Source organism: Aplidium turbinatum, chromosome 2, assembly GCF_918807975.1.
Source record: "Aplidium turbinatum chromosome 2, kaAplTurb1.1, whole genome shotgun sequence".
Taxonomy (NCBI): domain Eukaryota; kingdom Metazoa; phylum Chordata; class Ascidiacea; order Aplousobranchia; family Polyclinidae; genus Aplidium; species Aplidium turbinatum.
The window spans coordinates 24,045,088-24,060,454 of record NC_137473.1 but is presented as its reverse complement, the minus strand read 5'-3'; the positions used below and the strand labels follow the sequence as shown (position 1 = coordinate 24,060,454).

Here is a 15,367-nt window from a genome sequence, read left to right as displayed (position 1 = left end):
GGAATCGAATCTGCGTCAATGAAATGACTACTTTCTAGCCCTAACCCCTAAGCCAACCAGCTGACAAATAGTCCATCACTTAATTTGCTTTCTATCATCTTCTTTTCGCCATTTTTTACGTCACTTTAACCGTAGCTTATGATTGGTTGGCGGTTTCATTCTAGTCAAGTTTAGTGGCAGAATTTCGACTTGTTAAAGTGGCTACCGTACCTATTGTTGGCTTGTTGCAGTTGAGAGGGTTTTTGGGGCTGGCTTGTGAGGGAAGCTGTACGAGTGTTTTTGGTTAATAGCCTAGCTGATTAGCTCAGTTACCAGGCTATTGGCCTAGCGCAACTATCGCATTAGTTACTATAACAGTTAGCCCAGTGAGTTCAGGCTATAAGTTTTACTCTTGTGTGTCTCTGTACGGTAGTTCATACAACCACTGACATTAAAATTGATTTATTGCTTACAAAAAGTGTTCAAAAGTCCTGATACTGGATCCAGGAACATTCTATTTGAAAAAGCATGATGTCTTAGAACTTAGATGCATTGCTGATAAGAGAATATGATCTGGTTAGCATAGTCAATTAGTGCACAACTGCACCGGTAGGTTACCAGTTGCGGTATATGCCATGGGTGCTTTTTGCCACAATTGACTTTCTAAAAAATAACGCGTTAAAATATTTTTTTTTAATTTTGTATTTTGTTGTGTGCAGTGTCAAAGTTCCAGATAAATTGCGGTGTGCGGTGCAGTGTGCGGATAGGTGATTCAGTTGCGGTGCGGTGTGCGGATAAAAATTTTGAGTTTGCTGCATCTCTACTATACACTACCTCTACAAAAAGTCAAAAACTCTACAAAAGTCAAAAACGAAGATGTCACTCGACATTCAAATGGCGCCATGGACAAACCCGTTGAGATATTGATCTAAAACTTTGGATCCTTTCGTTTGATTGCCTAAGCAAGGCATACTATGACAGCTTTTCAGCAAAGTCTGAAAGGTATCATTATCGAGATATCTTCATATTGACTGTGTTCATGTGGAATGATCCTATTTTTTGTTTTTTCATGCACGACGTGGACTCAATAGATTTCATCCAAATTTTGTTTTTTCTATACTGTTGATTTTTTTTAAGGGTAGTACAACTTTGATATACTGCCATGAGACGATTTTTTCATAAGAGGAGTTTGATGCACCCTAGTGTGCACTGTGCACCCTCAAATGAGAGTAAGCGATCTTCTAATTCTATATATCCTTGGTTGAAGCGACATCGTCTGATAAACGATATGAAGTGCTTGACACCAAAGCGGGATGTTGAGTTTAAAATTTGGCACGGCCGCAACACTTTAATTAAACAGAGAAAAATCAAATGAAAGCAGCAGAGTTCAAATCAGAATTCCAAGCGGAGTATTGATTACAGGCAGCTTGATTTCTATTAGAAAATGTCTTAATGCTGATAGGAGCATTTTATTCATGTGGACAAATACAGTATGTTCGTCAATAAAAATCACCAAGAGCAAGTTGAGAGCAGAACTTCATGCATGATCAAACCACTCGCAAGATATTATCTGTTTTCTTTTTACATCCAACTCACTACCTGAAGTTCAGTTTAACTTTCAAACCAAAAGCAATATGAAAAATCACCTTTATAGTAGGCTACGTTGATTTATCAATAATGAAAGCTATGTTGGTTTTGTTATAAACTGTTAATCTGATTAAAATTTCATCAGCTTGCAAGTTATCACAAGACACAAGATCGCAAATCATAAAAGGAATTATGAAAGGAAATTTAATATGGCTCACCAAATCAATAACTTGCTGAGTTTAGCTTTGGCTACGGCTGGAAAAAGGTTGCCGGCAGTTCTGCCGTGATTTGGCAGAACCTAAAATCCGCCATTTTCAAGTTTTCTAGAATCTAGATAAACGACTTTTTGTGTTTATAGCTGTAAAATTAACAAGATAAAACAATCGAAGTTGACTTTTGCAAGGCTGGAACGGACAACCAAACAAAAATTTTAAGAATAAAATTTGAGCCAGGTTTATGTTTGTTTATTAAAACATGGCCTATATTTGGTTTTGCCAGATAACTAGTTATAAAAAAAGTATTAGGTTTGTATGATAAAACCTAATATATACTCTCGATGTTGACTTTAACCTCCTTATTGGCTTATTTAATGTTATGCTTTTGTATGATCAAGCCTCATATAAGCTAAATGTTGGCATTGACCACACTGTTGGCTTTGTAAGCCTAAATCAAACTTAAAGTACCGGTAAGCCTCTGGATTTCTCCCAGAACTGTGTATCATTTCGTCACTCTAATCTGTAAATAACTTTGCTGATATCACAGAAGACTGCTAGGTTAAAGGCTATCGCCGATTCAAAATCAGTTGCTGGTAGCCTACTTAATAACCATGCCTTCATTTAAGGCTACCGTCCTACATTGGCTCATTGGCTACACAGCATCTGGTACGGTTGATTAAAAATGACCAAACACACTGTGAAGCGTACTCCCAGGCCTTTGCTTTAAAATCTTAATAATCGTATGCAACCTAAGTTATTTAGCGTACCGTAAAGTCAACTAAGCCATCAGTACACCAGTAGACTACGAAAAATCAAACTGATCGGCAGTGTTGTACGCGTCAATGAAATAACTTGACGGCGTCAGCGTTAGCGCGAATTGCCTAAAAACTTTACGGCGTAAAGTACTGCGTAAGCTCTTAAAGAAATTGACGGCGTCAACGTCAGCGCTAATTTCTAGCGCTATTTTAGCCAAGGTATTTTAGCCAAGGTATTTTAGCCTTATTTTAGCCAAGGTATTTTAGCCAAGGTAAACAATGCAACACATACTCCACGAATGTTCCATCTTACGACCCCCAAGTGGAATCACTGGTATTCGACAATTGGACCCAACTACCGTATCTTGGCTGCACGAGGAGGCATTGCCAATCTAAGCTACTAGAAGTCAAACGAGAGAAGAAGAAGCCAAGGTTTCACAAAACGGAAGTATTCGACTTCTACCGAGTTTGGTTTTTGAGACTGTTTCGAGCTGCGAAAGATGATTTCGTCGTTTCTCGACTTAGATTAACCTAGGATACGATAAACAAACTTGAAACTGCATAATTGGATAGACGAACAGCTGCCACACAAAAAGATTGTTTATTGCTATCAGTCTGAAAGTCAATACGTCAAACAAATTTTAACTCTCATTGTGAAACGAAATTTTCCATGCAAACAAAAAATGACGCATAGAGCGTGACGCTTAAAATCGGCAAAATAGTTGACGGCGCTATCACTTCCGTCAACTAAAAAATAAACTGACGGCGCTAGCCTCAGCGTCAACAAAAAGTTGGCGCCGTCATTTGATGCTGTCAAATTGACGGCGTCAACGTACAACACTGCTGATCGGTGAAACGTACATGATACGGCATTCAATGAAAAGAAAAGCTAGTGTGTTCGGATGGACATTTTTAGGCTAGCCTACATAATTAAGCTTATTACGTAGTGTTTAACAACATTTTAGCCCAATCTACTTTATCAAACGCTTTTAAATCCGCTTCATGCAACTCAAGAGATGTAAGATGTGGTGAAGTAGCCTGCTGCAATTGCTGCTGAAATTATATGGCTGTCACGTGACGATATCCTGTTACATGATTGGAGTAGATGAATATGTTAGGTTTCAGAAAATTAGAGAGAGATGTTTAGAGAGAGATGTTTGTTTATTTGCCTTTCTAATACGAGTCGAGAAAAAGAAACACAATTACATAAAAATCAAAATATAGCAATAGAAAGGTCTGGCAGCACCGAACAACTTTGCGGTTAACCAGTCAAGGTGCTGCCTGACATCAGGCATCGTACATTGCAGCGTCAGATATTACAAATTTTACATTAGCTGAATTAATAAACAGCATGATTGAACAGTAGCTTCGAAATCGAAATAAAACATATGAGTAGCTAACTGCTCTAGGCTGCTGCTGAGCTGAGTCGGAGTCTGCCTCGCTTTCTGACCTAGTCTTGTTCTGAAACGATCCTGTTCCATATCTAGAAAGCTAAAACCTCAATTGCTAAGGTAACAGGGATCAGTAGTTAGTAGATGTAACAGAAAATATCCTGAAGATATATTAAAATATTTAATTGGTTTTTGTTACATCTACTGACTACTGATCCCTGTTACCTTAGCAATTGAGGTTTTAGCCTGAAACATATGAGGTTTTGTAGGAAATTGAATCAAGACCAGCTAAGAAAACATGAGCATATAATGAATCATATCGGGAAAGAACACAAATTACACAAATACGATGTTACAAGTAGATAAAATAATTTAACTGAACAAGTATATTTAATAAGAATTTAACAAAGTAATTTTATAAAGTTTTTTAAACAAAGCAAGGTGTTTGCTTTTTGTACATTCATCCAATTCACTCCACAATTTAGTACCCCAATTTGCCACAGATTTGTTTATTTGTGGAAGAAAATACTTTATTTTATTTAGTTGTCGAGAGTTGTGCGAGTGAATATTATCAAATTTTATAAAACGATCTTGCAATACAGGTGGTAGATATTATTGGAAACTTTTTGCATAAATTTGGCAATTTTGAGTTTGTAAATATCTTCTCGCTGTAATATATTTAAAGATTTGTATAAGTTAGTGACGTGACTGAATTTTGTACTTCTAGTGATTGCGCGAATAATATTATTGCGTCTGACGTCTACTTCCTTGATTAGCGTTTTATATAGTAATACCGTATTGAACACGACTATATACTAAACTATAATATAACATGAGCAATGTTTCCTCTAATACATAGTTACGCAGGCGATAAAAAATTCCAGAATATTGGGCCATCTGCAGCGACAAATGTTTAATGTGTGACGACCAGGTTAGATTTTCATCGACATGGATTCCCAGGTACTTAACCGTTTTCACTCTTTCTATCACTGTTAGGTTTATACACAACCTGAAACTAGTTTCAACAGTACGCTTTGGCACTTTGTTTATTAAAATGTAGTTTGTTTTAGAGTAGTTTAGGGAAAGTTTGTTTCTTCATAGCCAAGCATCAATTTTATGTAATTCGAAATTGGTTTCTGTTTGTAAAGAACTCAAGTCTTCACCACGTAAAGCTAGACATGCGTCGTCCGCAAAAAGCACGGTAGAAAATTTAGACATTAAAGAAAGATCGTTAATATACATTAGGAAGAGAAGAGGTCCCAATGTTGAACCTTGAGGGACTCCACAAAGAATTTTTTGCATGCTTGAAGCAGAATTAGACAATTTGGTATATTGGTATCGATTGTACAATTTTGGTAAAAAGGTTATTTTCTTCAACCACAGACATATACAACCAAGCAACCACACGGCATTTAACATAATCCATTAAAATTGAACATAAACTATAAGCTACAAACGTTTTCGGCCATGCACACGTTAGCCCTTATCAAGTAACTGGATTGGTATGGATTGGTAAAATAACTTTTCATTAGTTCAAGAGCAGTGCCACATATTCCGTAACAGTTTTGAAGTTTAGTTAAATTATTCTTGCACAGATTAGAATATGTTAGGTTTTACACACCAGTTATCTTGAAAACCATACTACACCGGGGCACAAATTTTTGTCAGGAGATGCATGAAGTCTTTAAACGTAGAAAAATGCAAAAAGTCATTTTTGGCAAAATGGCGGATATTAGGTTTACCAAAATCACGGCAGAGTTGGCCTAAAATATAGGCTACTTTCAATTATTTCCAGTTTCTTTGAATTTTTCTAAAGGTGCCGCATCGTAACACTAACCATGGCTACCTGGAGATGCGGCCTGATTTGTCACATTTTGTAGATTTTGATTACAGCTACTGCTAGTGTTTGACTGACATTTTCTGAGATTTTTTTACTTTTTGCTGTCTCCTAATGATATAAAAGCTTTTTCTTGCCTTGAGGAAGCAATAGCAAATGAGAAAAAGTAAGTTGAAAAACGCTGAATCAGACTGTTATTGAAAAATTAACAGTCTGACTAAAATCTTCGAAATCAAATTTTCTTAGTTTTTCAACATGTGGGGATGTTAAAACCTATTGTGTCATCTGGGGAAAACAATAAACAAAGCGTAAAAATACAATTTTTAGAAATATTTATTTAAGCATTCGCCCAAAGCTAGTAAAATCTGGAAATTTCTGCAAAATGTGACACATTAGGCCGTATCTTTAGGCAGCCATACACTAACCTAACTGGCCTATTTTTAACATAAACTAAAAGCTGAGAACTAAAAGCTGATAAACTAAAAACTAGAAGCATTGAGACAGACCCTTGGCCCCAGGGCTCAAGCAAACAAAAAGAAGAAAGAAACTTACCAATATTTTAGACCACATTCTTTTGCTTTCACGGCTACTTTTTTTTATTACATCCACATGCAAGTATTAAAATAGATCTCATGTTAAAAATCTACGATCACATCCTGCAATAAAGTAAAGAGATTACCAATTATCTCACCATGAAATAATTAGAAGCGGTAAGGTGAAGACTCCTGAAGACTCCAAAGTTTCATCTTTGATACCGGACTCCATCCAATCGGAAAACTTTTGCCAAGGAAGACATGAGTACAGCTCAGCCGCTTGCGCACTGGCGTCGGACTATTCCTCTCCAACATGCACAAATGGAAGACTACTCCGTGATCTGTGAGTGTGACAAAGAGGAACTAACTTCAAACCACACTATCTGTAAATGCGCTATCTACCATGCGCCAAATAGTATGACAGTACGTTTGAAAAAGTGTAGACTATAACACAGGGGTTCTCAACCTTTTTTGCTGTTTGTACCCCTTTGTCAGGTCAGAGCATTCTTCGTACCCCCAAAAAAATCTGATTGAATTTTCATGTATATACTGCTAAATTAAATTGCTTTTATAGCTCAATTAAACGTTAAACCGATATTTCACACAAAAATGCAAAAATTACTAAAAAAAATTAAATGTTAGTTATTTTGTTGGTTACTTCTCAGTGAGATATTTGTTGCTGCTTCATTGATAAAATTTGCTCAAACGATGGTTCGATTTTACTCAAGGCAACACGTAAATCATCTTCCAGTTGCAGACGATTTCTGTACTTATTCTTGATAAACATCATGGTCGAAAAGCCACTTTCACAGTAATAGTTGTTGAGAAATTGTTGAGAAGAGAATTAACACTGTCATGGCTTCCATAGCATATCTTGGGAAAGCTTCATCGCAACACACCAAAAATCTCCTAACTTTGATTTGTCAAATAGCAGTTTCAATTTTTGGCAGCTTTTCATTTCGATAATGTTCTCCTTCAAATTATTCTCATCCGACATTTTTGTTAAATCAAAAAGAAATGAATTTATAATCCAACGTTGGTAATAATTCAATTCACCAGCAAAAAGTAACCATCGAAAGAATTAACTAGCATCTTCACATGGGAAATAATTTCATTTTTGACATTTTGCAGCAAAGAGTTATTTGCAATTTGATCAAGACAAGGAAAATTAGCAAGGATTTCATTTTAATTTTCAGTAAGTAAAAAAACACATTGTTATGAGCAATGAGGCTTCTTAGCCTAGTAAATAACAACGATTATTTCTAGATAATTGTTTTTTTTCAAAGCAAAGACGGTAATGGCATAATATCATCTACAATTCCAAAATAAAACTGTAGCCTACTGTGAAATCTGTTTGAAAAGCTGCTTTGTGGCCCAAGGATCTTCGTACCCATTGATGTTCAATCTCGTACCCCTAAGCAGTGCCGGATTAAGGGTCTGCTGGCCTGAAGGCACATTTTATACGTGGCCCGAAAATCAGGGTTGCCAACTAAAAAATTAAAACTATCAGTATTGCCAAATCATAGTTACAAAGATCGTTGTTGCAACTATAACACAGGGTACCGTGCAAAAACTTTGTCATATGCCTAACATATCCCTGGCCTAACTAAATAACACCTTTGCGCGTTTGTGCGATTGAAAACGCGTTAACTAGTTTTTGGAGGTCAATCTTAAGGAGTAGATCTTTTTCAATACACAAAATTACCAGTGTACCAAGACGTTGTTGACACATTGTTGATCGTTTAACGTCTTTAATTCGTTTCAGTTGTGAAAACGAGCGTTCCTTGAGCAATTCGTAGCCATTAGAGACAAGTACATTCTAAGTGCTACTTCAGTGTTCGGAAAAGCATTATAAACACCAGTAGTGTGCAGCATTTAAACATCTTCTGGGCACTTCCTGTTGCTGCTGTTTCATCGCGTCTTTGCTCTTTATAGTCTTTATACCAGCACATAAACTGACGAAATTCTGATGGGAAGTTATTTCTAATTTTTTAACGGCACACAACGCCACGTTTGTTTCGTTGCGTCACCCAACGAAAATGCGAATTTTAAAAACATCAAAAAGGAAGTGGCAACATGTTTCAATTGGTCTTTGTTTAACAATTTTTGCAACCTTTAATTCCTCTGGAAAAACAGAGCTGTTAAGATAAATACTTATTAGTTTAGAAAGTAATCATTTTGAAAACATGACTAAATTTTTACTGATTTTAAAGTGGCCTGGATTTTTGACTGGTCTGTAGGCACGTGCCTACTTTGCCTAATGGTTAATCCGGCACTGCCCTTAAGGAGTACGAGTACCCCCGGTTGGGAACCCCTGCTATAACACGTGGCTTAAAAAGAACTTTAAACAGTTTTTCGCGGTGATTTTGTCTCATTCTTTGCAATTGTTGAGACAAAGCAAAAGATTTTTACAATGCCTACAATGGCAAGTCAACAAGTAAAAGACGAACACAAAAGAATCGGCCCGTCACACTCATTTATAAGGTAATTAAGAAGCGATTTCTCAAATCAAATAAAAAATATGACCAACCATCAATTTATTTGATTTTTCAAGGTGCTATTGAACAAATTCCAAAAATATTTCCATGCCGTGTTGTCAAATAAATTACCTGCATTATGTAAAATTTTGATTGATCTATCTTGTGTAGTTTTGCAGTTACGCGATCTCAAAGTGTTAGTGTCGAACCGACCCCTTCCCCCCCGTCCGCAGGTCAACTTGCCAAAAAACGTTATAGGAAATAGGGTGAAAGCAGAAGTAATTTCAATTTTGAAAGCTAAGTTTAATTTGCTTTATGTTTCTTTGAAATAATAGTTTTGAGAATTCAAATTGCCAAAGTATGATCACTGAATCTCAAAACACTGCAAAACTCTTAATATTGCGTCAGAAAAATCTATTTTTTCCCATTTACCATTGTTGCCAGACGTTTTATGGGATTTCCAGCATAAGTGCCAAAATCTACTCCGTTATTTAAACAGTTACAACAGCCAGTGTTGGGCGCGATAACTCATTTTTCAGTTAAGCGATAACGATAAACGAAAAATGCCTAAAGCGATAACGATAAACAATAAATCAAGAAAAAATTAAGCGATAACGATAAACGATAAAATTATCGCCGATAATGTCCGATAACGATAATTTTTTTTTCTTGATTAGCGCTGCCCCATCCCATGCAGCACGAACTGTTTTTTATCAACATGACGAAAAACCGAACATAATAGGCCTATACTGTAAAAAAAGGGACAAAACTTTTTGTAAGTTTTGCATGAATAGAATCGCAACAGCGGCAGTGGGTATCGAAACTTCAACCTCTTGATCCAGAATCAAACCACTGCGGTACTAACCGCCGTGCTTATAATTATACCTTCAGATACCAGTTGGATGCTTTTCTAAATTGAGTTACACTGCCGCTTACGTGCAGTAGGCAAAATAATTAAATCAAATGAAAATACCATAAAAATTCCAAACTTTGTATTTTGCTGTTTACAGCAAAGTCAGCAATAATAGAAAAAATTCCAAAAAACGCGAAATGCTTGAAAATTTATCAGTAATCTTAAGCGTTATTGATAGTAAAAATGTGCATACTGTGAAATCCATTAAGCTTGTCAAATTAGTCTTGTTTGTTTTAGAACAATAACATAATTATCGTAATTTATACTGATAATTACAGATAATTTTTTTTGTTTTCTTTGTGAACACTACCATTAAGCGAATTGTTGCATGCAGTGGCGTACGCAGGATTTTGTCAAGGGGGGAGCCATTGACAGTAGCGTAGGCAGGAATTTGTAAAGGGATGGGTTTGACAACGGCGGGCGAAGCCCGACAGCGTTTTTGCCTGAGAGGACACCCAGCGGCGGGGGGTCTGGGGGGCCTCCCCCAGAAAATTTTGAAAATTACTTTGAATTTGGTGCATTCTGAGAGCATTTTCAACAAAAATGTGGGTATAAATATTCCTGTAAAATGGTGCTGTCAGATGGCATAGCAAAAGGATAAGATCATGTTTTCTTCTGCATTTTTCGGAAATAAAGCTAAGTCTCTATGTTGTCTTGTTGCTAATTCCTGGCTGAGATGTTTGAATGTTTGGTATTGGCAAAACTCGCTCTTTTAATGCAGTTTTGTTTAAAATTAGGCAAGTTTTTTTTAGACTGAAAGCATCATTCCCAAGCATAAAGAGACTGAAGGCATGATTTTCAATATCGTGATGTCACACGCGTGCCAAAGGGGGGGTTGTAACCCCCAAACCCCCCTGGCTAAGCCACTGGCCATTGATATCCCAGACGTCTTCATGATATCCCAGTATGGTTTTAGTTTAGACTTTATCCATTTTTTCTCACTATAATAGGCTTACAGAACACTACGCTACATTGGCATACCTGGGGTGGGGTTGGTGGATTGGGCTATGTATTTCGTATTAGCTTAGTCTATAGAACAACATTGTTAATTGCTCTGACAGTGCAATCCAAAACATATTAAATGCCTTAATCTACGTCGTTAACTACTAAAACATTTTTAAGGGGGGGGGGGGGGCCATGGCCCAATGCCCCCCCCCCTGCGTACGCTAGTGGTTGCATGCATTTCATTGCATTGCAATTTGCAACTTTAAAAATCGTTGTGTTGTTAGGGCCGTCGCTACAGGGGGGCGTGCCCCCTTCCCTTACAACGACCTGTGCACACACACTTCAGGCACTGAAGAACAACTGGTTTCAATCTTAGTTTCATTAACTAGGTGGCTAGTAAAAATATTACTTTTCATGGTCTTTTCACAGTCTCTATATTACTAGTATTACCACAGTCTCTATATAGAGACTGTGTGTTGATCCGAAATAAAATTTATCGGCGATAATCGAATATTGCCTTTGGCGATAACGATAAACGATAACTGAAAAAATAATTGAGCGATAACGATAGGCGATAAAAATTTATCGCCGATATTTATCGCCGGTAAATTATCGCCGATAATGCCCATCACTGACAACAGCACAGAAGTAGCCTTACTTAAACTCAAACAAAATATTTTTATAGACCATATTTATTAAATAATACTCAAATTATCAACTTGTCGTAGCGATTTTGGCTACTTACAGATCGGTCTTCAGTCAAATTTTATGCTACACTCCAGGTTCTGAATAGTAACGCTGAGAGGAGCAATACCACTGCAGCCTACTGTCGTGCCCGTACTTGCATTATAGGCTACTGAAAATATCTATTGTTTACTATATTACAACGAATGTGCAGTTTGTGCACACAATCAATGACTACGCAGCTACATCACGGCTAGCAAGCCTAACTTTACAGTGGTCGAACTTGCCGGGTTGCCAAACAAAAAATAATGTTTACTAAACGTTGCAAACTTGACACACAAATGAAAATCGTCTAGCGCGCCACACTTTATTCAAATCGGAACTTTTCCATGAGCAACGGTTTGCACACCCCTGCTAAATGGTTAGTTGGGAGTTAAATGCCTTGATCACTTCTACCTAAATTCACCAGTGTCTATAGCCTATTCTACCTTGTTTGGCATAAAATTTTAACTTGTAACAAAATGAGTGAATGTGATACCAGGTAACGGAGGTCTTTTACTATTAATGTGTAACAAGTCGCATGTTCTTGCTTATTAATTACCGCTATTACAGTAACAACAGGGAAGCAACTGACTCGTTGGCTGATAAAGTCTTTCGCTGCTTCCTGTCTGTTGTGGTATCCAGTGGCTTAGCAACGCAATATGCCGCCCTTGGATTTTTGCACGAAACGCCGCTCCTACCCCACCCCCCACCCCCCTGTGACACCGTCGTAAAAGCTGATTAAAATTCCACACAACAGAAGAATTAAATCAGTTTTGTTTAATTTTATTGAAAGTTCAAAATAAAACCACTTCTTACTCAGTCAGTTGAAGGATTCTTTGTCTCCTTTATTTACTATAATCCCTTGGCTTGAATGGCCCTTGTATATTCTGAAATCTTTCGGGCCATAATTTGATTATCTCAACTCTCATGTTATAAGTTCATGTTTCTGGCCAAGTAGTTATCGTTATCGCTTTCTGGCCACCACATCGTTATGAGAATAATAGATAGCATCTGTTTTATCTTTATCTGACAGTGTTTCATTTACAGGCTTTCAATGATCACTTTGTTATTGTTTTGCTAGAGGTAGCCTACAATTCTTCTTTCGTCTCAATTTGAGATACCGTACCGTATTAGAGATTTACTGTGCTAATCTTTTCTGTTTTTTTTTAGCAGAGGCAATTTTTACGAACTTCAAAATGACTCCTTCATTCTTTTTAGTTCCTCTTCTCTAGCTTTCTTTTTTGTTCTACAAAAATCTTCACTTTCTTTTACTCTCGTCATAGGCAAAACTTAACTTAAAAAAATTGCATCTTAAATCTTGTTCTGGAATCTGCAGCACATTAGTTAAAAACAATAACCATAATTGCAAATTTGCTGAGTTAAGCTAAATGATCTATTTCAGACCTGAAACTTTAAACATTTCACTAGCCTAACCCATCTTCAACTATGAAATGGAGGAATCCCGTCTGTCTACCACAGACAGATAGTAAAGGTGGCAGTTGACTCGATGACCTCACGGTCCATTCCTGTCTCCTCCCGAAAGTGAAATAAACTTAAAACTAACCTGAACTTAACTACCGTACCAAAGCTAAATTGACTGAACAATGCTATGGCTTACAAGTTACAACCGACATTCTATCATTACTTCAACAGCATGAGTACCGTATCATTAAACCGTCACAAATACCACATGGTGAGGCACAATCTAAAAAAGTTGCAAATTACAGTAGAATACGCCTCTAGTGACTTTGGCTATAGTGACACTTCGCCTATAGTGACACCTGTTGCAAAGTCCCGTTTGCATACGCAACAGTTGAGTAGAATTCGGCTATAGTGACACTTCGGTTATGGTGACACTTTTTCCCCGGTCCTTTCAGGTGTCACTATAGGCGAATTCTATTGTAGTTTATAGGCATAACTTGTTAAATTTTTTGGCTTTACTTAGATCAGGGTTAACCATGTCATTTAAATCTAAGTCTCTCCGAGAATAAATTAATGTGACTGTCTTTGTTCGTTTAAACTTTAAAACGTTATCACATTTTGCCGCCCTCTAGCAACGTGCCGCCCCTGGATTTATCCACAAGATCCAATGCGTAGTTACGCCACTGGTGGTATCTAGTTGTGGTATCTATTGCTGTGGTGCGATTTTTTTCGTATTGTGTATAATTGTATCGCACTATTCTCGCAACAGACAAAATAAAAGTTTTCACTCTCTATGTATTTCAACAAACATAATGCATAGTTCAAATTAACCTACACAAAGCAAACATGTTCCTGTGCACGCCCACAGCAGACGTTTTTACCAATAACTCAAAAACTAGCCTAATGGCCTGATCTGAAGCACATAAATAACTTCTTTCATTTGACATAGAACATAAACTTGCCAAGGTAAGCTGTTTATCATGCCAACAAAACGTCTACAAATATTGTTTTTTGACAAGCGAAGGTTTACGGTTTGCTTTGGTGATAACTTTCATTCATATGTGAACAAAAACCAGTAGACAGCAACTGAAAGAATCGATTGTTTTCCTTCGGTATAGGCCTAAACACCTACTCATTGCTCTGTACACATCACGTAACAGCTATCCCTGTTGAATAGCAGCACTAGGTGTCGAGCCGACAAAAGTTACAGTGATAACTTTCTCTGACTGGGTGTTGGATAACGTCTTCAGTCTACCAACTGCTCTTGGCATAACGAAGACCCAATATATTATTATTGAATGCTCATTTATCAACACGTAATTTTTATGCAGCATGATAGGCTACATAAAATTGTTACAAATGCTAACAAGCATAATATCCTGTGCTTGGTATGAACATAAAGTCTAGAAAAGTTGTGAATGAAAGTGGAGCTAAGTTATGATAGTTTCCTGGTTCCGATGTGAGATCAATTTCATGAGTAAGTACAACATCAGCAGTTTCTATTGCTATTACGTTGGTGAACTTTGACACTTGATTTAACGTGCGTAGTAAGTTCCTGAACTTTTAGTATACAGAGGCATTTCCTAGAATTGTTTATTGAATCAGAAAAAAGATAAATTAACGGATGCTGAAACGTAATTCCTGTTGAGAATGCACCCATCATCGTGTACGACCAGTTAAAAAGGTTAACCATTTTTTATGTTGTTTCAACATAGATCAAATTGCTAATAAACGTGAGAATAAATAACATTGCTAGTCTACAATAAAAGGTTTCTGCCGTTTGGACTTTGAAAACTGATATAAGGTAATTTTGGTGTGCTGAATCCGAGTCTGAACTCAGATTTTTACTATCACAACAGATTTTTGAGATATGGTAAAAAAATAGGCTACTTTATTTTTTCCAACAGTGGAAAATTTGGTGTAGCATTTCCACCAACACATGTAGTGCCAGTAGTGCAACCAGGAATTTTGAAATGGGGGTTCTGGGGGACCTCCTCCAGAAAAAATATGAAAAAGTAGGCTACCTTGAATTTGGTGCATTCTGAGAGCATTTTCAACAAAAATGTGGGTATGAATATTCCTGTAAAATGGTACTGTGTTGTCTTAGAGCAGACGTGACGAACCTGCGGCCGGTCAAAAAATTTTGTGCGGCCCGAAAAACAATTTGACAATCTCAAATGGTCATCTGTTTTCGGCAGCACGTACCTATGCGAACAGTTCTTTTCTAAAATGCACTTTACAAAAAGTCGTTACAGGTCGAGGCTGACAGATGAAAATCTTAGTATGCAGTTGAGAGTTGCCACATAGTCTGTTCGACCTAATATTGAACGCTTAGTCAAACAAAAAAAACTTTCCAAAAATCCCACTAAGCAAAACAATTCAATGCTTCAATGTTATTTTTTAATATTTTATGCTTCAATGCTGCATTAGATAGCTTCAGCTGTATGATTCGCATGGCTTTTATTCGTTGTTTGAAAAAGAAATTTCATTAACTGATTTGTTGTTTCGGAGCATAATGGGCGAAACATTTAGTCAACTTGAGCAAAAAGGATAGAGACAAAAAAGAAGAAATCATACTCATATGAAA

At 36.9% G+C, this 15,367-nt stretch overlaps 1 protein-coding gene across 1 annotated transcript in view; it reads right to left on the bottom strand.

Annotated features, from left to right (window-relative positions):
• Positions 1–6,335, bottom strand: part of LOC145764486 (podocan-like) — a 65,411-nt gene extending 59,076 nt beyond the window's left edge. The window contains exon 1 of the mRNA XM_082576100.1: positions 6,317–6,335. Coding sequence (XP_082432226.1) covers positions 6,317–6,334 — 18 coding nt within the window. The 5' untranslated portion in view covers position 6,335. The remainder of the gene's footprint in view (positions 1–6,316) is intronic.
• Between the last annotated feature and the right edge of the window lie 9,032 nt (positions 6,336–15,367).